This window comes from Physcomitrium patens, chromosome 16 (genome assembly GCF_059467195.1).
Source record: "Physcomitrium patens ecotype Gransden chromosome 16, ASM5946719v1, whole genome shotgun sequence".
Taxonomy (NCBI): Eukaryota; Viridiplantae; Streptophyta; class Bryopsida; order Funariales; family Funariaceae; genus Physcomitrium; species Physcomitrium patens.
The window spans coordinates 14,038,105-14,063,128 of NC_143425.1; the positions used below are offsets into that span (position 1 = coordinate 14,038,105).

General features: G+C 36.6%; 2 protein-coding genes and 3 long non-coding RNA genes across 6 annotated transcripts; 2 read left to right on the forward strand and 3 right to left on the reverse strand.

Annotated features, from left to right (window-relative positions):
• Positions 1 to 33: 33 nt before the first annotated feature.
• Positions 34 to 5,209, reverse strand: LOC112293446 (uncharacterized protein YNL011C). Of its 2 annotated transcripts, XM_024542849.3 has the most exons (14): positions 4,541 to 5,209; positions 4,219 to 4,335; positions 3,557 to 3,689; positions 3,125 to 3,221; positions 2,920 to 2,963; positions 2,582 to 2,738; positions 2,314 to 2,394; positions 2,080 to 2,154; positions 1,827 to 1,928; positions 1,571 to 1,618; positions 1,152 to 1,304; positions 802 to 894; positions 557 to 659; positions 34 to 289 (listed from the first exon to the last, which is right to left on the reverse strand). In XM_024542849.3, the coding sequence occupies exons 1-14, from the start codon at positions 4,920 to 4,922 to the stop codon at positions 285 to 287; spliced, it is 1,590 nt and encodes a 529-aa protein (XP_024398617.1). In that variant the 5' UTR covers positions 4,923 to 5,209; the 3' UTR covers positions 34 to 284. The 2 variants fall into 2 exon arrangements, with proteins under 2 accessions (XP_024398617.1, XP_024398616.1); XM_024542848.3 differs by lacking the exon at positions 34 to 289 and having other exon boundaries at positions 340 to 659.
• A 6,581-nt stretch (positions 5,210 to 11,790) lies between these two features.
• On the forward strand, positions 11,791 to 13,052 carry LOC112293065 (uncharacterized). The gene is made up of 2 exons (XR_002972878.3): positions 11,791 to 12,416; positions 12,584 to 13,052. It is a non-coding gene; the product is annotated as an uncharacterized LOC112293065 (long non-coding RNA).
• A 566-nt stretch (positions 13,053 to 13,618) lies between these two features.
• Positions 13,619 to 14,614, reverse strand: LOC112293064 (uncharacterized). The gene is made up of 2 exons (XM_024542116.3): positions 14,482 to 14,614; positions 13,619 to 14,258 (listed from the first exon to the last, which is right to left on the reverse strand). The coding sequence occupies exons 1-2, from the start codon at positions 14,606 to 14,608 to the stop codon at positions 13,969 to 13,971; spliced, it is 417 nt and encodes a 138-aa protein (XP_024397884.1). The 5' UTR covers positions 14,609 to 14,614; the 3' UTR covers positions 13,619 to 13,968.
• Positions 14,615 to 15,502: 888 nt separating this feature from the next.
• LOC141046308 (uncharacterized) lies at positions 15,503 to 16,494 on the reverse strand. The gene is made up of 3 exons (XR_012219143.1): positions 16,353 to 16,494; positions 15,737 to 15,935; positions 15,503 to 15,640 (listed from the first exon to the last, which is right to left on the reverse strand). It is a non-coding gene; the product is annotated as an uncharacterized LOC141046308 (long non-coding RNA).
• LOC149987665 (uncharacterized) lies at positions 15,532 to 16,347 on the forward strand. Its single transcript, XR_016507176.1, has 2 exons — positions 15,532 to 15,643; positions 15,757 to 16,347. It is a non-coding gene; the product is annotated as an uncharacterized LOC149987665 (long non-coding RNA).
• Positions 16,495 to 25,024: the final 8,530 nt, after the last annotated feature.

The window sequence follows — 25,024 nt, forward strand, 5'->3', positions numbered from 1 at the left end:
CTCTCACAATTTCCACTGTTGGACGATTGATCATTACGTTACTTCGATGCCCATTTTTATTCTCGCCTGAGTTCAGATCCAATTTGTTACAAATTCGTTGCATTGTTTGAAATTCGTAGCGAAATCAGCGGAAACCAACATTCTAGTTATGTCCACAGCAGGAAGTCCACCTAAGTTGGAGTTTGCAGGTAACTACAAAATCTACCTACTGGCTAGAACATATTGTGCATTTGTACTGCATTCAGCTTTTACGTCAGATCATATTTCAATATACTTCGATATTTTCATTCTGCAACAAAAAAAATTTGGGTTACTTAACTAGAATAGAAGGAACATTAATTCTGCTTTAGGCCAATGCTACGACTCATAAAGCTCAAAGAGTATGTTACAAGTATAATTGTGGACACATATATCTTACGAAGTCAGTATATGAATTTGTAAGACAAAGAATCAGGTCTATAGTAAATATGCACGGCATTATCATAAGCATCTACTCCACAAATTTAATTCAACTCTAAAAGCATAGTGTAAGAATGGTCAAAACTTCATCGAGAACCGTGTGAATGGAGCATGGCAATCTCAACTTGCAGTGCTCCTATCAGAGCTTTTGGTTCATATATCCTGCCCAATTTTTCATCAATAGTAGAGTCTACAGTTACCTGCATAGACAAACACAATCTAGGGTGAGATGGCCATCTCCGACATATAACATCCCCATCTCAAGATTATAGGTCCTTGCTGACATGCACTGACAACAGGAGGAAAATTACTAGTGGCAAAAATCAGGTTCGAGAATCTTACGACTCGAGCGATTCCCATTCGTGTCAAATTTTCCACATCGATTTTTATGTCCCCACCTTCTGGCACCAGCATTACTGTAATGTAGTCACTTGGCTACATCCACTCAAAAAGCATGCCAACATCAGATTTGTGAAATAATTATAGGTCTCAGTCAGAAGTCTGATGAATCACTTTTCCAGTCTCTACATGTCTGGTTTAAATGAGGCAAGCACTCACGATGCCGCCATAAAATGGTGATACAAACAGCTTTAAATTGCATCAGCAATAGATCCAGGCATTTCTTAACTACGTCAAGCCCTACTATGAATGTTCGAAATCCTGAATGCACAATAAGCTTGATCACAACTCACCGAGTGATCAAGGCTAGGACAAGGATCATCGCAGTTTCGTGACTCCATGGAATCACAGAACGTGCGATTGAGTGCATCGGTTATGGAGGCAACGAATGCTGAAGCAGGCATACCAAAAGTTTCACGATCATACGTACTGTTGAGAATCATCACCTGCATTCTTCCTCAAGCATCTCAATAAACTAGTCAACAGAATCACAAATAGCCGTATGAAGACTAGCATATGGCCGTCTACACCGAAGGTGAGAATGTGTGACCAATCAACAGAAACTTGCATTTGGATTTCTTAGTTATATCCACTACTTTGGATGGCTTCAATTCGCCACTGTTTTATCAGTCTACAACCAGGCGAGCAAGTTATTTTTCAAATTCTGCAATTGTACTCACCCTGATCACCCTAGAGGTCATGACGTACTCACCTTAAGACACGAACGTGCAGCTATGGTTTCGCCAACTCCTCTCAAGACCTAAGAGCACAAGCATAAGCAGCGTCAGTCTGCAGCGACCCTCTGTAAATAAATTAGAGCAAGAAGTCCTTTCGTTGTATGCTACAATCACAAGCTATATGAAATGAATCAGAGAGCAGAACAGACCAATAGTCAGTTCGTAGATCAACACAACAATAAGTGCATCAAATTGAAGGTATCATGTGCATGCGTTCCAAAGAATAATTACCAAAGACGGACATATGGAAGTGTATAGTGAACCCATGCCATAAACAATAGCATCGACAAGGGATAGTTGCTCCACCACCGCAGGGTTCACAGCAGGGAAGACCTGCACATTACTTATTTAGCTTTTATTTGAATTCAAATATTTGCAGCTCTTACCAAGTTGACGAGGCCTCAATGCTACGATTATCATTTCTTATTCTGAAATATGAGAGAAGTTAAACAATGAAGTAACCGAGAGATTTTTTTACACGAACCTCGTGAAATATGTTGTTGCCTTCACTGGACATATAGAAAATGCGCTTTATAGGTGATGGCAGCGGAGATGACGTCTGCGATCGACACACCACCCGCAGGGCAGTCTAATAAGTTGCGAAAAGCGGACAATATAATCACCCGAGTCTGGGGAAGGCCAAAATGACATTGGAAGCTCTGAGCTTGGCACGGTTTGAACAGATAACCAGGAAGTGACTCGAGGTAGCATACTCTACCTTTACTACAGATGTTCTGCACATTGAATCGTTGACTGTTGGATGCGATATTGCATTTTGCCCTTTAATGACAGTCCCATCCTGCAAGATTGCAACATCTTCACTTGGTACCTTACAGGAGATACCTTTGAAATAATACTTCGACAAATAAGATCCAATTGGACGATTAGGAGAAAATTGACAATTGATGCTAACATGAGGACGATGCCCGTGCAGTTGTGTCTATATCAGTTTCACTACAGGAAAAAAGTAGGTGAGATGAACATACAAGCAGTTCACAACCTAAAGTCAGTCGATCATTTGTGCTGATTGCTGGAAGCACTAAACTGTGTGTTGGGATGTGGGATACTCGCGAATATAGAAAAATTGCCGCATCCAGTGATTGGAAAAAAATGCGAGCTCCAGCAAAGAAGAAGTTCCCTATGCTGAAGAGATACACCACATGAGCAATGCGTAAGCAAATAAGGACATTTACGTGGTCGAAAGGCACAAATCCCACCTAATATACCAACAAAATTTCTACAAGACCTTGAAATGCACATGCATCGCCAGGATGTCATTAAGTGTTTTGAATCGAACAAATTAAAAGAGAAGAAAATCATGTACCTTCCATTCCTGAATGAAAACTTGTCAACCGAACGTAAAAGAATCTGTACCAGCCGCCACGAAACCATCGGCTTTGTAACTTCACCAACTTCACAGTAAATTTCTTTCTTTTTTAATCTGTGAAACAGATCAAAGACATGTATCCTAGTAAAATAAATCGCATTTGTACCATCTCCTAGCATGCGAGTTGGTTCAGTAAGGTTACCTGGCATTGAAAGTGCACAAGAAATGCCCTAATTGTTTCTCTGTATGGGCCAGAGACATTATCCCAAAGTTGATGCTCACCTTCCACAATTTCATACCTAATTAAATCATCACAGAGAATGCACGTCAGATGTTTCAGCAACAACCCACGTGATTTACATAATTGCTCAAGGAAAAACTGGCTATCCTGTGATGATAATGAGTACATGGCCACCTACATGGTCAGCGAATCTCAGGCATGAGAATTAGATTCAGACAAGCCATTGTCTGCGTATGCTTCAACAGCAAGATGAAACGAGAGACTACATAAAACAAAGACAAGTTTTAATCTTAATTTTAAAATTTTAAAAAACCTAGAACGCACGAAACGTCTTGGTCTAAATCTTCTCAGTGAGTTCTAGGCAGGTAGAAAACGCTGAATAATAAAAATTACCACTCAGCTTTTGCTTCTGTCTCTTCGGACGACAACCGGTGACCAAGCAGCCGCTTCACTGCCAAGGCCTCCACGGAACTATCACTCGAAAGCCTCAAACATCGAGACCGTATGTCTCCAACGGCAGGACCTCCTGCAGTTCATCAATTGCAGTACCAATTAAAATTGGATATGCTCCGCAGCCGACATGGTCGTCAATCTAAACTCAGATCCTTCAGTCTTCACAAGCTTCGTCACTGAATGCCGAAGTATGTAAATTACAGTCACAACTCGAGATTGCTCTCAAAAACTCTAGTAGCCATCCGCTAAGTGACGCTACACGAACTGGTCCATTCAGGAGCAAAAATGTTCCAACTTCCGCATCACACCGCTCGAGCGGAAGTAAATATTCCCCGTCGAGACGCCTAGGCCCACAATCCTCTTTAGGCTTCGAGAGAACATAGACCCAAGAGCCCGCACTCAACTACGATGAAATACACGTCTCATCTACTACGTTGCACCAGGGCAAGGCAGTTTCGACGCGTTCAACCAGAAATTCAAATCCTGCTGCAGAACTAAGTTTGAACCTACAATGGTCACGCATCAGCCCGATAAGCGCCCAATTGTTTCCATGAGTTTAACAATTAAAGATAATTTTAAGGTTAAGGGCAAAAAGACCCAACCAACAACGCGCACAATCTCCGCTGTGCTCCCACCGTCATCTGATACCGGAAGAACGTGCGAGACGCGCGTCGTCCACTTCTTCAGCTCCTCCACCACACCGTTAAAGGCCGTTCCACCTGCATTGACGCACATCAATGTCTGCCCCGTGAAAGAACAATCTTCAAAACCTCGACAACTACGGACAACAACAACCACAAGAAAATTCTCCATAGGACACACCATTGAACTCCAATTCCTAATAAAACACATCCACCATGTCTTAATTCCATCTCACAATGCCCCACCCAGAAAAATTCCCAATCCTACATCAAACCTTCGCACCTGAAAAAACGAGCATGGAGGGTCCGCGGACGTGCACATCCAAATGAACCTCAGACTGCTGGCTCATAAGCACGCCACACTGCTGGTCCACAAAACCTGAAACACCCCCATATCGTACCGAGTTGCCCTCATACCACAGCGACATCGCTACCGCGGCGTCCCCACTCCCTTGTACTCCTCCCCCTTCTTCACCCCCACACACTCTCCGTCCCATCTTAACCCTTCTCGCTCCACCCCATGTGTGCTGCTGAACCCAACTCCTCCTCCCACTCACTCTGCTGCTGCTGCTACCCTCCCCTCCACAAGGCCACAGATGGTAACACCCCGGGCACAGGTTGATGAACAAGGGAGAGGAGCTATGGTGGACGATCATTGCGACCATGGCCACTCATCGCCAAAACATCATTTCACGCCCAATCACATTCAGCATCAAAAGCAAGCTCGTTTCCCTCAGAAGAGACAGCGACCCCGCTAATGCAATTCCCGACTAACACAACCACGGGAGATCCGCAAACAATGTGGCAAAATCAAGTAAAGCCCCGGTCGCCACCACCACCACTTTCCGACGACATTAAGATGTGTGCGTCGGCGTTCATTCCGCGACATACACACGGCGTGTGTGCTAATGGGGGCTTGTAATATATCGTTGGAAAGAGGAATTTGTGGGGAGATGATGCGTTTCGTGAGGAGTGGTCGCGTTGCGGCGTTTGCTCCCGCTGCTTGCCGCGATCGCCGAGGCTCTGATCGCGTGCTTGCGCTTTCACACTGCTATTTGTTCATCGGCGCCTTCGGCGCTGGGCTTAACGGCGCTTCCTTCCCTTCAATTGGTGCTTCCCTCCTCCTCATGCTCATGTTTTGTAGAATATTTTCTATATATATATATATATATATATATATATGTTGCATAATTCCAATTCTGTCTTTTCATTGTGATTCGGCATGTTTCGGTTTTTTTGCTTGATGTTGCACGAACAATTCTACAATTTCCTTGACATGAAATTGCTTGTAAGTGTCGTTTTTGACATTTGACGGTTGTACATAGTTCGATGATTTTTTTTCTTTTGTTGTTTGTTTGTGGATGAAATCTTTTTGAATAACGATTTTGGAAAGTAAAAGGGAAGAAAAAAAAGAAGCATAGTCATTTGTTCATTGTGCAATGCAAATTTAATTGTTCATTGTGTGCTCATGAATGATTTAAAACTAACACGTTTTTTAAGTCAAATTCATTAAGGAATTGTCATGTCAATGTGTTGTTACATGTTTCTGACACATGGAATGTGTTGTGTGCTGAAGTTTCGAAATGATTGTCCCAATTATGAAATTTTTATTTGTTAAAATCTAAGAAAAAGTTTAAGTTTTGTATTGTTATTCACATAATTTTTGTCAACAAATAAAATGAAAAAATGCATAATTTTGGTGTTCACTTTTCTTTTTCTTTTTTCTTTTTTTTTTAAATACAAGAATATATTCTATGCTTGCATGATTCTAACACTCTCACATGAACATATGCATTGTGAAGTCTATAATAAATACAAATAAATATCATGAACATCACTACTTTTTTTTCAAGTGAAAGATGTAGCCACACATACAAATTCAATTTTACAAAATAAAGCATCAAATTAATTTGATAGGTTTTGTATTGTGTATAAATTTCTGATATAGTTAGAAACATTATTTATATTTTAAAATTTCCTCAAAAACCAAAACATTTACAACCTTTATTAATTCCTTGAAATTTTATAATCCAATTGACTCCTTAAAACTTAAAAAGACTAGAATGTTCATGTTTTTGCATGATAATGCAGTATATATACATATAGAGAGAGAATTTGAAGTCATTTTTTATTTTTAAAATTTAGATATATTTTTTAATGAATGGAATCACAAATCACTTACAAATTTATTATTTTAAAAAAATAAAAATAATAAAAATATATATTTTAGCAATACGTTGAACTATTCTGAAAGTACAGGTATTTTTTATGTATCAAAATTCAGGATTCTTATAACCATGTTTACATTATTCAAGGTATCTAAATGTTTTTGTCATTGTTAATTTGATGGTTCATGCCCTTTACCAAGTGCTTCTTCCAATTTGAAAGAATAAAACTAAAGAAATAAATTCTCATTAAAAAACAAACAAACATACAAACAAACAAACAAACAAACAAACAAACACTGTTCAACTGAATAGACTATTGAAATTATGTAAATAAAATAAAATAAAATAAAATGATTTTGAGATAAATTTTTATATTTCCGAAATATATTATTGCTACTTATTCTAAAAACATATTGCATGGAACGATTACAGGGATGAAAATGATAAATTTATAAGTGTGTTTTCAAAGTATTCTCTTTGAGTAAAATGTACATCACATTTTACTTTATTATTAATACTACATTACATCAGATACATGATTAGCTCTACATTAAAGGTTTTATTTCAGTATTTTAAAATCATTACAAGATTTTTTTTTACCAAATCCAAGAAAAAATGCATTGTTTAGTTTTGATTTTAATTTTAAGTTTTTTATAAACCTTAATAATCACACTAAAGCATATGGTACTATTTCATAGTTCCAATTTCCCAAAACTGTAAGTTTGGGTATAAAACCAGGAAACCTTTGTATTGGATCAAGCCATTTGTTACATTGAACATTATATGAAACAATGAAATTAGCATGTTCACGACCAACAATTGAAATGCAATCCATACTTGAGATGCAATCCCACTCAGTTTTAATACCTGGAACAAAACATGCATTGAACAAGGTTTGTGGCATCATAGTCACATATTCACAATCGGGATAATCGTACACATGTTGAATGAACTTCCAAATGTTTATTGTTGTAGGAGTTGATGCTCCACGAGCTATAATGTACAATTCATTGTTAACTTCAAGAACTTGAGGGTGTTCTACAACCATTAAAGATGGCCAATTGTAAGCTTTCCAAGTACGCGTTTGTAGTCTATAACCAAGAATTAAAGGTTGATAAATACCGGCCGTATTTGTGACTAACTCTCCACTCATAAACAATGTGGGTCCCTCGCACAACTTTGTTATCAATGCAAGAGCTCCATTGCCACCGCGTAGACTTGGACGCAATATTCTACTACACGGCGATACAAATACCTCCCACTTTTGAGTGATTGATTTATAAATAGCTATTTGCATACCATCCGCTTCACCATCTTTTATATTTTTACAATGAAATCCCGCAATGTAGACTACATAAGATGAACCACTTGGATGAACCACCAACCGTGCTACCATATTTTCTAAACTAACATGCATTGGTGGAAGCACTCGGAATGTTTGTATTATAGGGTTGCACACAACAAGGACATGTTGAGATGGGAGATTTGGAGGTTCATATGGTGGAATCAAAGTGGCACTTTTAATTTTAGATTTTATTTTATTTTTAATATTGGTTTCCAATGTTTCTCCTTGTTGTACTTCTCTTAATTGTGTGGATTCATTTTCTACAAGTTTGTTTCCTTTTTTATGTGATTTATTCTTTTTTTCATTTGCGTTTTCATTTCTAGGTTTACTTTCTTTTGTTGAGGGATGTGCATTTAAGTTTGTGTGGGATTCTTTTTCTCCAAACAATAACAATAGACCTCCTTCTCCGGCAAGCATTCCATGCACTTTACTTGGAAGAAAATCTAATGAAGGCATTTTTATCCATTTTTTTTTCCTAAGATCATAAGCTTGGATTTTGCGCACCATTTCTTTTTTACTTAGTATATTGCATGAACATGTAACCGATCCAAATTCAATATCATTGGGTTTGGAAGTGATAGTTCCCATTTTCACATATGCTTCATTTCTTACTTTGTTGTTTTTTTCAACTTGTTCTGGAACAATAAAAGGCCCTAAATGTATAATTTGCTCACCTTGGAAAAGATCAATTTGTACTAACACATCTTCTAAATCAACACCATCTAAACAATTATCAGTAAGAGGTTTGATAATTTCAGCTTCTGCTTCTTTTTCTTTCTCATTCTGAATCTTAGGTTTCGGTTTCAATTTAGGTTCAATTTTTACACTAAGATCAACCCTCTCTTTTTTTGATTTTTTCAAACTTGGTGCAAGGACATTTTTGTTGTTCTTATCTTCAATGCCCACTTCTTTCTTTTGCTCCACTAAAATATTTGGATCTTTCACAATTTTTTCATGTTCTTTCATGCAAAATGATGTCAACCAATAATCATTTGGTTTGTAAGGTTTAAGGTGGGGTACTAGAAAGGGATTCTTAGCATAATTTAACATAATTGACTTATAAGATGGTACAATTCCCACACGAAATAATACTTTTGGTGGTAACTTAGATAGGATTAGGTCTCGAATATTGTGTCTATCTTTTATATCTTCACTCAAATATTCAAACCAAGCTTCAATCCATTCATATTGACCTACTTTATCTTCCAATAATTTTAATTTTGTCAATGCCTTATAATTAGGTCGAGGTCCGGGTAACCTTTCTTTATTAGGTGGTTTGAATATTACCTTTAAACTCTCTACAATATTCAGTCTTACAGTGCATGTGTTTGTTATTGTTGTCATTGTTGAATACTAAAATGAAATGTTTCTTAAACATGAACTATAGATTTATCATAATCTACAAACCAATATTTTGGTGTAAAATGATAAAGCTATAGTTTGAAAATGTTAAAAATGTACTGGATTTGATATTTTAAATAAGTTATCATAAGATGAGTATTATGAAATTTGTATTATCTTAGTAGTACTCATAAGTTGTGACTTTTAAGTTATCATAGGTAATTTTTTTCCTTCAAATTATTTTTGAATGGAATGTTATGACATGTGCATACATTACAGAATCCTAACAAAGAGTGTAAACATGATTGGATTTTGATTTCAAAATTTAAAGATGGCATCTTCAAAGGTTGTATCTTCAATAGTCACATCTTTTAAAAATAATTCCTTATTGTGGTAATGTTGAGTTGTTGTTGTTGTTATTATTAACATTGTCATTTTTGTTGAACAATGAAGAATAACAAGAGTATTTGTAACATGTTCAAAACATTATATGCTTTAATGGACACACACACACACACACACATATATATATATATATATATATATATAAAAGATCATATATTCATATATATATATATATATATATATGAGAGTGTACTGAATCATACATTTTTCAATTAAAAATTAAGGTGCATTTGTTTTTAAAAGAAATATATATATTTTAAAACTTGAGTGTGCATGATTTTAGAAACTTACATAAATACATTGTAGTTTCAAACTGTAGTTGTTCAGAATTTGTTCATAATAAATCCGACATACTAGGGCAATTTGTTGTTGTTATTATTATTATTAATATATAATTTATGTAAGTATAGAAAAGATATAATTTATGAAAGAAAATACTTTTGTTCCAAAGCTTGTAAATTTTCAAATTACATGGAAAAATAAATACTTTGAAATTTCTTGTTCCTTACAGAAGTAGTTGTATTTTTCACATTATAATTACTTTTTGAATTCTTATCAAATTAAAATTTAAAATTTGAATTTACGCAGATGATTTAAAACTATATATATATATATATATATATATATATATATATATATTTGCAAAAGAAAAAATCCACCATAAATATTTGTAGTTTAAAACTATAATTATGTAAATATAATGACTAGGTTGTATTATGTATTTTAAAAATATTAAGGTAGAATGACGACTTTTTAATTAGTCCTTGCCAGACTCACATATAACTATTCATTTCTGAATTGTAGCTTCTATATGAGTTTTTAGTTAATCTTTTATCAATAAATTTCAAATCTGTTATTGTGTTGATTTTTTAAAACTAATGTATTTTCTAATAGTACAAAAAAAAAAAAAAAAAAAAAAAAATTTACTCATATTTTATAATATTATATGTTAAGTCATTGTTTTAAATGAAATTACACTCATTAGCCATTACACTAGCAACTTTTCTTTCTATTTCTAGCACATTGAAGCAAGTGACAAGTGTTCCTAATCTTATACCTTTTACATGTGCCCAAAATTAGTATTCAATAAACATCCACATTCATATAATTCTTTATTCAAAATAGAGTATTGGGCTATAAAATTTGAATGTCACTAATTGACTAATTTAAACACTAAGTACAGTATTCTACTCATAAAATGGTACCACTTCTAAGATAATAATTTCATATTTCTTCTTTCTATGGCACCACCATCCTAGCATTTACCATCCATAATGATCCTATAACTTCATTTAATTATCCTTTAATTATTCTCAAAATGGTGGTGGCAAACCAAAAGTATTAGTCTTTTTGCATTCTACTTTAGTAATTGGATATAAGATTTTTTTAAATAAAAACCTTATAGCCCTACTTGTTTACAAATATAAAAAGACTATCAACTATGACGATCTATTGTTGATTGTATCATTTCAATTACTCTTCAAACATGTTTATGGTGATCTATTAATGTGAGGAGACCATCTTTTCTTTATGTACTATTTTTGTGGTTTATATGTTATTTCTATTACATTAAAATTTTAAAAATGATATGTTTTTAAAAATTAATATTCAAGGTAATGACAAACACGTTAAATGAACATATAATAAAGAAACTCAAGACATATAAAAAGAACATAAACTTATGATATAAGTCAAGGAGACAAAAAAAAAAAAAAAAAAAAAAAAAAAACTCTCATTAGTTGCTCATGATATCACTAAGGACATATCAGTAAGATAAACTAAAGACACAAAAAATTAATAAAATGAACATTAAGATAAACTAGAGAAAAACACTAGAACAAAATAGAGTTTAACTTTCTATGGCCAATGGTATGGGTTTCTGCTAGTGTTATATAAGTTGATTGACTTAACATATATTATAGTCTAGTTTTTATCTAATTCAAATAAAATTTCAGTTTAACATCAAAATTGTTAATGTCTAAGTCAAGGTCAATTTTTAATTTTAAAAAGGGATTATTACTACATTTTTTTACTATCAACAAATGTAATTTAAAAATTAAAAGTACACATATACAAGAAAGGAAACAAAAAGAACATATTTTAAGCAAATGATGTTATTTTCTTAATATAGCTACTTTTAAAGAGTTGAAAACCTAACCATTCTGAAAGCCACATCAAATGAACTTCATGAATACAAAGTACAATGCACAAATTTTGAATAGTGTTTTTTTTCATATCGATCCAAAATCAACATTCTATGATCACACTTATCAATACTTGTATCAATACACAATACATAGTCCAAATTGCTTATCACAAGTGTAGGCCTCGTTATTGATATTATCCCATACTCTTTCCATATTAAAGAAGGATGTGCAATTTCCATGACACATACACGAGTCAGAGAGACCCTCTCGGTGCATTCGTGAATCAATCACCGACACTGAAACCCTAAACCCTGAACCCTAACAGCGTCACCTTGAAAGGTCTGTTGGCGATGGGAGGAATGAGGAAACGGGCCGAAGAGGAAATCAGGTTTTGTCTTGTATTGGGTTGTTGTTTGATTGTGTGCTTGATTATGTGTGTGTGTGGCAGAGAGATGTCATCACCAATTCCTTGTGCCGGGAATCCTCCTGTGTCCTTGTGTGCAGTGTGTGGAGTGCCGAAGGAGGCGCACATCCACATGTGACACAGCCCATCTGGGCCATATGCGCCGTTGTACCCCGAGATTCGTGACTGGCCTCTTCTGTAAAAGTTTCTTTGGCCACGGCTCCTCATGCAATCGTGTTTGAACTAGTGGATTGTGGGACGAGACATGCATCAGAGACACGGCAAGGGAAGGGCTGAGGAGCTGAGACGGCTTTGCTTCGAGCAGAGCGGAAGTTCCTTGCAGCAATCAGGTGTCTGTAATTGCAACATTGCATGTTTGTACCGTGCATGAGTACGTCGATCTGTGCCAGTCTGCACGAGAATCTGCAACGGTCCACGCTGTCTCAGGGTTAATATATATATATGTTTGATTTTTGTTTATGTTTATGTTTTTATTTTTTAATCGCATTTGTTTCAGTTACGGAACTGGTGAAACGCTGAGGAGTGGAGCATCCGCGTGCGGCATGCCCACGATTGTTATGTTCGTCGATAATTCGTCTGCACGAGTTAAAATCCATTCTTCACGACTAAACGTGTTGAAGTGTTTCAAAAATCACGAATTCTGTGACAAGCGTTGCGGTTCATCAGGACCAATTTATGGAGAATAGGATTTACCGTATGAATGATTTGTACACCTGGGGAAAGGAGAAAACAAACATTTTTTAATGCCATGTTCGTGTCCCTTAGTTCAAACTCCCCTGTCCAGATTTTCAGTGCAACAGGATTGCCACTATAAAATCTCAACAGTGTTAGTTCTCGAATCTGTCACGATGCGTTTGATTTAAAAATTTCGAGGTTAGGGCTTCTTTGGGAGGCCTTTCGCCGGAAAGAAAGCGAGAAAATAAATAAATGATCTTATTTTTAGGTCATTTCTTCTCTTCCCAGAATTCGGCATATATCCGATAACCCCATACTGGCAGCGGAAAAAACTAGGCCAGACACTAGTGATTATACAACTGGTGTACATAACAAATCATCACGGTCGTTCGATTAAGAGTGATGCAAGACTATGGTGCAGACAAGAAAAATCTAGGTCAACTCCAGTTGGTAGTAATTCAGCTGCATCTGTGTGAGTCGAAACCTGAGTGCTCGTAAAATGCAAATGCTGCTTTAGAGGACGATTGGCATGTTCTGAAACACCACAAGAACGACTAGCTATTCACCGCCGCAAAGAAGTCCCAACTTATGTATGTACACCGCACGGCATCTAGTCCTTGAGTCCACGAGTACTGTATTCCGTGCATCAGCCCTGCACTTGCCTCCACATTCTGCGACCAAGTCATATCCATTTGACATCTTAATTAACAGCAAAAATGGTATAAGCTCGAGATAACCATCATTTCTCTCCGTGGAAGGAATGGATCTGGTTCTTTCATTACTGAAATACCACTCAATTATCACCAATCATAGCCCATATTGCCGACGTCTCCCACCAAGCAATGCAATGGAGGTGTGAAGAATTACACAGTTTTTGAAAGTTTTCTTAGAAGTGCTTTGTCACCAAATACCATACCGTGTCTAAACTTGTAACAGCATCGAGATGTTCCTTGCAAGCCGAACCGCTTGCATTCAACTAAATGTTAACGCCTAGTTATGCTCAACAGGATCTAGACACGTAACGTCAGAGCATCCTGTGGATACTCAAAATTTGATCATCCTAAGTTAAGCATATGTCCAATTATGCTTTCTAACTAGAATCTGATTACTGAAAAACCCTTCCAAATTGCAAAGGAAGAAATTAAATGCTGTGGCCACTCTTAGATTGAACCAACATAGCATTGAAGGTACGTGAGCACATGAAGCCTAGACATTCTTAAGCTTCGCCATCTTGGAAGGAGGCCATTTTCCTTTCTTCCTGAGCTTCCTCTTCCTGACTAACCTTTTCCGACGGAGCTCTTCCTTCTTGGCCTTCCTCTTCAGAAGCTCAGATTCAGACAGCATGGTAGTGATGGCAGGTGCCGGCTCCGCGCTAGCATCATTCACAGAGGCCTCAATGACGTCTTCAGAAGCCTTGACGACAATTGTCCTCAACGGGACATAGGCAGCAATAACACGCGCATTGCTATAACTTGACGACAACACAGTCGTATGACCTAGCCCAAACCCAAATTTCGTCTCCAAACATCAACAATACGTTCAGCAAACCACGCAGTGCTCCTCCGTCAACCCACTACGCAAAATACACTTCTCAACATGATATAAAAAATCAAAAAAATCAAAAAAAAAAAAAAAAAAAAAAAAAGAGAACGGGAAAACCACAGGGTCAGTTAAAAGCAGAGGAAAATCCGAGACGAGATTTGTGAAACTTCCACTCACCGGACAGAGGAGCGACAGGGAGTTTCCACTGCGAGACGGAGGAGGAGGAGGCGGTGCAGGAGGAAGAAACCGAGAGCGAGGACAAGGGAGCCACAAGGGGAGAGCTGCAGAAGAGCGCCATCGCCATGCCGACAGCTTGGAAATCAAAGCAACATATCCTTCGATGGTTTCTTTCCACACTCGACCCACCTCGCCTCTCGGTCGCTCGCTGGCTCACTCGATGTGGATAACCCTAAGGGATACGATGAATGAAGGAATAGCTCGTAGATTCGGCAGACGTGAATGGATCAATATGAAAATAATTCATCCGCGATATCCCTGCCATGTTCAAATGTTCACGCCCGCCAAGTCCGCGCCAAACAACAATTTTACTTGTCTACTCTCGGGTAGTGTATGATTTCTTCACTTCGGAGTATTTCTACAACTTGTGGATGGATGAAAAAGAGAAGCACAGTGTAGAAAATAAGCACTCTCGTCTTCTACTTTGAACTCTTCGGAGTTAAATCACATAGTGCTTTTTGAATTTCTGGAATTGTGAATGAGCTTAGGGCTTAGAAATAGTTCCTGAAGGCAGTCGAACTCAGGGGATTTCTTAGAATTTCTTTGTGGAATAGTAAAACCTACAGAAAATTCTCGTTCAAGACAATGCGACACGAAACTAACTTCGTGTGGAATAGGAATCTGCTTGATTTCCGTCCTCGGAATGATAATTACTTGATGCAAGCTATCGAGATGTGTCATCTCACAGGGTTTTTGTTTTTTTTTTGTTTTTTTTTTATCTGTGAGATGTTTGGCGAGCGAGTCACAGACGTACTCTTGAAGCATTGCTTCTAGAGTACAATACATTCAGCCTCTGAGAGAGAAACTATATTTAGATGTTTTACAGAGTATTCAGGTATCCCATATTAGCAAAAACAGTGAATACCGTAGGATTGAGACTTTCGTGATGTGTGAGGACACAATATTACAAACTGTTGCATATTTTTTTGCATATGTTGCATATACTGTTGCACAGTATTACAACACCGTACTCCTGATATGGTGAGATATATTTACGGCCGAGAGTTTTGAAGAGATCTCATCCGAGATGTTGCAGAGCGCCTTCCAAAGCGGCATGGAGGATTCAACGTGATTCGAACTCCCTCGTGACAGCCCTTTGCTGGTACGTAAGCACGAAAACTTATCTCAAAATTTTCCTTCCAGGATGCAAAGTTCAATCCTACTCTTTCTAACTACATCAGGTTTGAACCTTCACCTTCTATTGGATGAATTCAGCCTTCGTGCGCGGGGTTCACCGATATGTATAACCAGATCAAGCAAGGTCACGCAAATACCACCTGGAGCATCAGGAATCAGACTCCACGAACCGTTATTGTCTGCAAACTGCACTGTTGTATTGATGTGTGAGATCCTTTACCCTCCATTCCGAAATGGCTGATTCTTTCACCACAGATCTATACCATTCCAAATAAGTGTTTTATCATTGGAGCTGCAGTCGAGGTCTATCACAAGTAGAATGCACTAATATTTTGTAACTACGATTGCGGTCGAAGTTAATTGAAGAGGAGTATCAAAACGTTTCAGAATTCAACAAAGTGCTGCTAGTAAAAAATAACTTAAAAATAGATAATTAGGTGAAGTATTCAATGTCACCAGAAAACCGAGTTAAACATGATAATAGTATGACGAGAATCTGCCGCCAATTGGATCTGTTTGTGGATATGGAGTACTATTGTTGCACAATTTGAAAGTAAGATTTGGCTTCAATAACATGCACTACTTGTGTATGCAGCGAGTGTAACCTGCGAGCATAATAAACATAGAATATGTACATGGAATAGACAAAATAGTGTTGTTTGCATCAAACTCACCGTACCGTAGTACTTGTATAATACCAATTAAGTCAAATTCGACCCTACATCGACCATCCTTTTCAAATTTTGTTAATCTTTATTCTTAAATTTAAATTATTTACACATAAATTTGAAAACTTAATATTTCAAGATTATACAATGTGATTTAGATATAGAGATATTAATTAGGGTGTTGCTAATGTCATCACAATTTTTGCTATTGTCACTACAATTTGCAGTAAACCATATGTTATCATAGTTTTTGCTAGTGCCACAACAAGTTGTCTTGAACTTAGATCACACACAATGCATTTTAGTACATCAAATGTATCTTTTAGTACTCCATATAGTGCATAGTACTATGCAATTCAAGTTAATGATAACTTATGATGGCAATAGCAAAAACTATGGTGACATTATCAATACCTAATAATAATAACAATAATAATAAATTTTATAATTTCAAATAAATAAAAAATAAATTAGATTTATAAAAAATACTAATTTTAAGAGACTATAATTTATAATTTGATATACCTTTGTCAAGTTTGATAGAAAATTGTAAATAATTAGTATGATTCATATTATATATTGATTTTTTTATGCTTCAAAATAGATGATATTATATGTATTCAATTTATGATTTTAAAAACTCAATATTATTTATTAAATTTATTTTAATAATTAAAAATAATATATTTAATACTATATCAAATAGTATTTTTTATATTTCACATTTTTTAATAAACTTATAAAAATCTAATTTTATAGTTATATATATATATATTATTTAAAAAAATAAAAATCCATATATAATAACTAAAATATATTACATGTATTTAATTTTGATAATTAAAAACTAAAATATCTTAACATGTAGTTTAATTTTAAATATTCAAAATTTATTATATATCTATATAAATTTATTTAAAATAATATAAAATAAAAAATTATTGATATTATGATTTTAACTATTTTTATACATATATTTACTATATAATAAATTAAATTATACTTGTTATCAATCTTTAATTCTGTTTACAAATATACATTCAAACTAATTAATAAAATTTTATATCTATTACATAATAAGACTAGTAAATATAGGGAGTTAAAGCGACACTCAAATTTTGTTAAAGCCACACCTCTGTTGCCACCTCATATTCCATTTTGTACTTGTTTCATATCTCTAACCTTGTTTCCAACCCCTATCTTCTATTTCCAGCCATCGTTCCCCAGCCCCACCTCATTTTGTCTCCACCATGTTCCCACTCTATCTTGTCATGACCCCACCCCATTCCCATCCTGTCCTGTTCTCAATCCCAACTTTATCTAAATTTTCAAATTTGAGATATTTACTTGTCAAATTGTTATTTTTAGTTAAAATAAATATTTGTAGTATTAAATATCACATCCAAATAATGTTAGAGTTTGAGTAAAAATAATGTTTCAAAAGTTTGTGTTTCCATCAATAGATTTAAGTGAAGTTTGTGAATTGCATAATCTAACATTTAATTGAAAATAAAACTTTTTGAATTGCAAGATTTTCTTACACATACGGAAACAAAAAATTATTGTGTATGAAGCTATGCATACATTCTCTTTGTACAAATTGTTTCGTATTAGATCCTAATATTCATATCCTTACAATTAAATTGTGAAATTAGAATAATATTAATAATTTCAAAAATCATCTTGCACAATAATAAAGCAATATGGTTTTCAAGTTATTTTTTTAACATTACTTTTGTCACATTGTATTTTATTTTAAAAGTATCATATATTTGTATATAAATAATGAAAGAAAACATCTCACAATATTAATTTTCATACATAAATTTATAGTTTTACTGCTTGCATCCTTTAACTATTATTATTATCACTATTTATTTTTATCCAAATCAACATAATTATCTAAATTCCTAGTGTAATTAGTTTTATCAAAATGAAATTATCATCCATTTGAAAAAATCAACCATGATACTTTTCTTTATGTTTAGTATTATCTCACTTCAAAAAATGTTAAACAATATATTTAAAAATATATTTTGAATGTATTTTAACAACTTGTACAAAAGTTTTTACTTACTGCAATTGTTTATGAAATTAAGTTTACATATACAAATCAAAAACATTTTGAATAGCATATTAAAAACTCATGGTTTTTCTTTCCAACCTTAAATCCCATGTTAAATTTGATCCATACAAGTTTTTATGAGCACCTTTCAATGTATTTCAAAACCATATTACTTTGAATATATATATATATATATATATATATACATATACAAATATATATTAAGATCTATAATCATATGTTATCACCTCGTTGTAATTTAAACTTCATTAATTACAAATAAGTTTTCAACTAAAGATAATAATTTAACAAGTGAATACCTCAAATTTGAAAATTTGGGTAAAGTTGTTATCATGAATAACTCAAAATTTAAAACTTAAGAAGAAGTGAAGACAAGATTAGGTGGAAGGAAGGAGAAAAGTGATGCTAGAAATGGGATTGGAGACATGGAATGGGTACAAAATGAATCTTAAGGTAGTAGGGGGATGTGGCTTTAACAAAATTGGGGTGTGGCTTTAACAACTTCCTAAATATAATATCCATATGATTAATATATATTAATCTTATTAGCAATTAGATAATATTAATCTAATAAAATTATTATTACACAATCACACTTCTAAATTATATCTATATACATTTTTAAATTATTTTAAATTGAGAATCTAAATCTTTTATATGAGTATCAACTTTGGGATTGTGCAATCAATATTCAAAAAGCACTAAATAACTATATAGACCTATTCAAAATCTATTATTGCATAAATTTGTAGTACTTAAGGAATGTAGAAATAATAATTTTATGCAATATTAGATTCAATGCTCAAAATCTCTAAAATTTTATTAAATATTTCAAATCATAAATATTTAGATACGTTTATTTTTTAAAGAATAAGTATCAGTAACTTTGTATTATTACACATTGTTCTACTATTGTAACAATAAATCCAGTGTAATTTTTATTATTAAATTAATTAAGACAAAATCTTTGTGAAAGCATTTTTACATTGATATTAAAAATTATTATTAATTAATAAATAAATGTAATATATAACTGTCTTTTGATTATGAATTTAACTTTTAGTATAGTAAACGTTATATCTTTAAGTTCTTAAAAATTTTAAATCTAAAAAAAATACCGTATTATACAATTTTATAATCTTTCAAAACATAATAAATACTTTCAATTGAGATGAATTTTTATATAATTATTTTAGAATTTAAATTCTAAATTCTACTCAATAGATTTTGAGTTGGAGAAGAATTTCAAATAAGAATCTAAAAATTCCTTCTTTAAACTATTTATTGGTAATACAACAGAAATATCAAATTTAAATATTAGTTCAAAAGAAGTAGATTCAACTTTCTTAATACGAAAAAATAGTCAACCTTTTGTACAAAAAAATGAAAAAATATATAATTTAAATGGTAAGTCATTAAATCACAAATACAGCCTTACAGTCTCAATCTTCGGAAATGACAAATTTTACCCAAATTATATGAAGTTAACACACGATTTAAACACGTTTTCACCACATTTTTTTTTTTGCAGAAACAAACAATGCCCAAGTTCCATTTTATATTTACAACATGTACCATTGTGTGTGTGTGCCAACTCAACAAATGAACACTTGCATGAATAACCCTTGAATTCCTTCATTGCATGTCTTTCACCGAAAAATAATTCATGAGCATAATTATTCATGTCGTGATTTTGAGCCATTCATAACCTTTTGCCTAAATCATGTAACCAAATTCGTTGTGTTCAGTAGCAATATTTTATTTGTTAACACATACTCAACTAAAACCATCCTATGATATAACAAAGAAATCTATCTCACTTTTTTTTTTTAATTTTTAATTTTATTGTTAAACTTTTCCACGTTCAGACTTAAAAAAATAAAATTTGGGGAAAAACAGACAGGAAAGTGGAACTTAGACAATCTGAGTCTGACAAACTGCAAGGAATCCACAATACAGCCAGGGTAGCCGAGCCTCTGGTATGGAACCCAGGTGTGGGTCCAGGGCTGAGGTTCGGAGGAGGAGGAGTTCAACACTCCGGGTGCTCTGCCACGTAGGTTTGTCTGTGGAGAGCCAAGCGTCACGCCTGCTTCATCACAGCGGGGTCCTTTTCACACTGCCGCGCTGGGACCGACTCTGTACTGTCGCGCACGCTGCGCCTCCGAGTCTACTACATTGGTTTCAAGCCCAATTTTCCTATTGAGGGATTCGCATTTCGGGGTTACTTTTCGAAGAATCGACGGCCAATTCGGGGCCATCACTGCAGCCAGTGCGACCGCGAGGGCGCTTTCCTCGGTTGCTGCTGTGTTGCTGCTACCCAAGTCTTCACCTTTGACATTTTGACATCGTCAACTTTCTGGCGGAAGTTTAGCCACCTTTGCAATTCCGAGCAGCATCAACTTGCCCTGTGAGCATCCCTGCTGAAAAGGGGAGCTACGAGGAAGACCCAACCCACTCAGGAAGTGTGCAGGCTTTATGACATTTTGCACATGTGAATGATCATGATGTGGGGTGTGACGTTTTTTGGCGAAGACTGGCTTTGGAAATTTCTTCGTTTCATACCGAGTGTGGCTGTAATGCTGAGGGGAATGATTCGTGTGTGCACGGTTCAACGGGGTTGTTAGAGCTATAACTGTGTTGCCAAGGGGGATTGCTTATCTGGACTTCGAACGAGTGCTCTCGTGTTTGCTTGCTGGGCCTTGCGGAGCTTTTGGGCTCCCTGTGAGCTGGAGCTGGACTGGGCTGGGCTGGGCAGTTCCCGGTTGCTAGGCAAAAGTCGAGTGGCTTGACTGTGAGGTGAACGGCGTTCGTGCTTGTTGGGAGGATAATTTTCTCCTGTTCGTGGGTTTGAAGCGGGTGGTTCTGGTGACCAGTGTTGTCTGTGCGCGCTTTCGGTGGTCGATCAGTGTTCTAGTTTTTTTTTTTTTTTTTTTTTTTTTTTTTTGGAGTGGGAACTCGAAACCTTAATTGTGATTCTCAACCGGAGCAGGCTGTGTCCATCAGCTCTCTCATTTTCTTTTCTTATCACTTTGGTAAATTGAAGGTGCAAGCTCATACAGATAGTTTGGCACCGCTGATTGTGACAGGAGGCGGTAAGGCTTGAAAGTGATTCTTAAATGGTGAGAGTAGAACAAGGACGAGGAGTGGAGTGGAGAATGTGGACTAGTGCAACAGGCAGTGCCACTGCTTACCGACACACTCACAGATTAGGTCCTCGAAACCCTTTTTAGCTTTAAGCCGATAGTTGCCGATCACGGCGGAGGCACGTTTGTAGTTTGAGGAGAGCGAGGAAAAGAGCACTTGAGAGATTTAAAACATCATGTGGGCTCCGACCGGTAATCGGCAGTCGGATGGCGGCTCAAGGATTCACAGCAGCCGGGGTAATCCGACGAGTAAAGGGCATAGGGTGATGGATCGAGTTAGGGTCATTGCTGGAAGCGTGAAATGGTCTTACTTAGAAATGGAAGACCATTTGAAATGTCGTTTTTGGGAGTTTTTTTCGGGAACGAAGTCCAGATGCAGCAATAAGGACTGTCCTACTTGCTATCCCGCAACTGCAGAGGCCACTCGATTGTCTCGTGCTCGAGACGGGCGTTTTTCCTCATTTCTTCAGAAGATTAGGACATGGCCGAGGCTAGGAAGTTGCAAGATCAGGGATCAAGCTGCACATCACGCTCAACAGCCTCAGCCTGCTCAATCCTCTCAACCTGAACGCATGAAAGCAGCCTCGTTTCCCGCCAAGCATAGAGATTTGTCTCGAGCAAGATACCTCCCCCGGAGGTTTCAATGCATTGTAGAATCTAGTATTGGAGGGTCGAAAGCACCTGACTCTGGATTACCGAATGACGGTGAAACACCCTACACCTTACCTGTTGTTGAAGTCGAAATAGTGGGTTGTAACGGTGAGCCTACACCTTCTGTAGAAGATCTTGACAAGTATTCGTATTCATTTGGAAGTGACCTATCATTTGAAAACCGTGACAACAGCATGGTCAAAGATCAAAGTCTGCCTCGAGATGTTCTCGACCCATTAAGACAGAATTCTACTCCTACTCCACCTGCGGGGCAGATTATGAGTCCTGTTGTAGCAGATATCAATGAGGTTCCAGAAAGTGCTGGGCCGGCTCCTCTAGCATTTGAATATCCTTCGTTTAGTCATGGCAGTCCATTAGCACCGACTACGCCCACTCCAGCTGGTATCAGTAACATTCCAGGGAGTTTTACAGAGTCTCATGGCCATGGATGGCACTCTCATTCTCAATTTCACAACCGGACGGAGTCATCAATTCCTGAAGTGTGTGCATTACAAATGGAGAACGTGCCCCAATCAAGATTTACCGGAGTCCGATGGAAAGCTAAAAAATGGACTTCAGAAATCCGACCAACAGGTGCCAAAAAAACTGTTTGGCTTGGGACATACAACACCGAGGAGGAGGCTGCAAGTGCTTATGACGCTGGAATCTTTTACTACCACAAGGTCACAGCTTACAACTTTCATGATTCTGTGAAGTATCTACCTGAACTCAATCCCGCCTTGGAGGAGAAAGCGCAACTAAATTTTATCAAGACCCAGGCGCGGCTTATTGCGAAGAAAAGGGCTCAGATTATGGCGAACCAGTCATCTGAGTCAGAAAGAGCTTGCCCTCCCACAGAATTCGTTCCCAGAACTCCTGACACTGTGAATTCAAGAGCAGAGCCAGCCAACCATGTCTCAACCATGGCAGAGTCTTCAAGAGCATCACCATTAACTTTCTTCAATTCATTCAAGAGGGCCCTTTCTAGGGACTCGGCGCGTCCCAACAAACTTCGTAGAGAATTCTAGGTACAGTAGACCAGGTCGCAGCCAGCTCGTTACTATTACAGCCTCTTGCGGCCATTTGAGCCCAACAATGAGCTGAGTTGGAGGGAGATTGTACAGATTGGGAACCCTTCGTTACTCTTCAACTGCATAGCTTTGGTTCTATGTCAGAAGGGTGAGATCCTCTCGCTGGTGCTCTTCACAAGTTTTGCATCACCTGCAGAATTTTTTAAGCCCAACACCAGCTGTTCCGACTTGAAGAATCGGCTGGTGTAACTGCTTGAAAGGGAGCTGTTGGCAGCTGTTGCCTTAAAAGCATGTTAAGCTAGCTCGGGTAAGCAGTAAAATGCTGAGAGCATCCACACCGTTTGGATTTTCATAAGTTTTATCGTTCAGTTCGTTCTGAGCTGTATATATCCATTTTCCAGTGTCGATGGTGCAAGGGTTTGCGTTCGATCTTGTTAACTACACCGCTTCCATCAGTCTTACATCTCCTGGACTCTCGGAATATTCCTCAAGGTTGAGTTCAAGCGGCTTCAACTGATAATGTCGTGGGTGGAGCAACGGTTATTGTAATTTCGTTCGTGTGTGAATTTGGCACTGGTCATCCTGTAATTGGAAGGAGATTGACGAGGCTTCTGCTTGTTCAGAGGTTGCATACTCAGGCATCAAGCGCTTCAGTTATAGTTTGAGCTGCTCATCACATCAATAAAGATATCGTCTAATGAAGGTGAACACCTTGGGACGGCAAATTCAGATTCTGTTACTTACGTTGATGGTGCAGTTTCGCCGAGTGATGAAGAACGCTGTGGTCCAAGTTTTCATCCAGTTTTCTCTCAATCTCCAGACCATATTGCAGCAAGGGGCTAGTATCTTGTTCCATCAGCGGTTGCCTAGTCTCCAACGTGTTGTGTGCACGATCGTCGGTTTCTAGTATTTCGTGCTGTGATAAACAAGGATGGGCAGGCTTTGGCTCCCATCAATGGCATTGCATGACTGCTACAATGGAAACACTCTATTTCCAGAAACGCCTGGAAAATTGGAGTTCACGAACCCAGCTTAACCACATTTCTTAAATCAGCTGGTGAATGAAGGGCACTGTTGAAAGATTGTGATTTTGTCCGTTGGTAGCTCTGGTGGAGGCATTACTTGTCATTTCATCGTAGTTTCATTACCATATTGATCTCTTCTCCATAAAATTGTTCTAAATTTCTTCCCTGATTTTAACTTAGTCGGTACTGTTGGTGGCAATCTTCTATATTATCAATTTACATACACATAAATGATCAGAAATTCTTTTTTCTAGATTACATCTCTTTTAAGCGTTTGTGGGTACAGCACTTGCTTTAAGGTATCATAATCACCGACATACACTGACAACTGTAGTAAATCGTGGTTGTACATGGTGACGCCTGTGCAGTCCTGCAGTGGGACATATCCACCCTGCACAGAGGCAGTTTCATTCTCTGACAACTAGCTTCCTTTTCTGGAGTCAGTCAGTTGTTTGGTTGTGAAGCAAGCTACAGCATATGAAGAGGTGAGTAGTCGCACATATGCACATATGAGACCATATGTTATGTGTTTCATTGTTGATGTTGGCAATGAGAGCTTGTTGTAGCTTGTGAGGCACAATAGTTGTTTACAATTGCAGCAATGTGCACAAAAACTCAGCATTATCTCAGCTTCCTCCACACTCCAAGAACCACAAAATGTTTTCTACCTCTGAAAATAGAATAGGAGTGTGTGCAACTCTGGAAACAAGCAAGTCATGCAAACAAAAAACAATTCTATTGC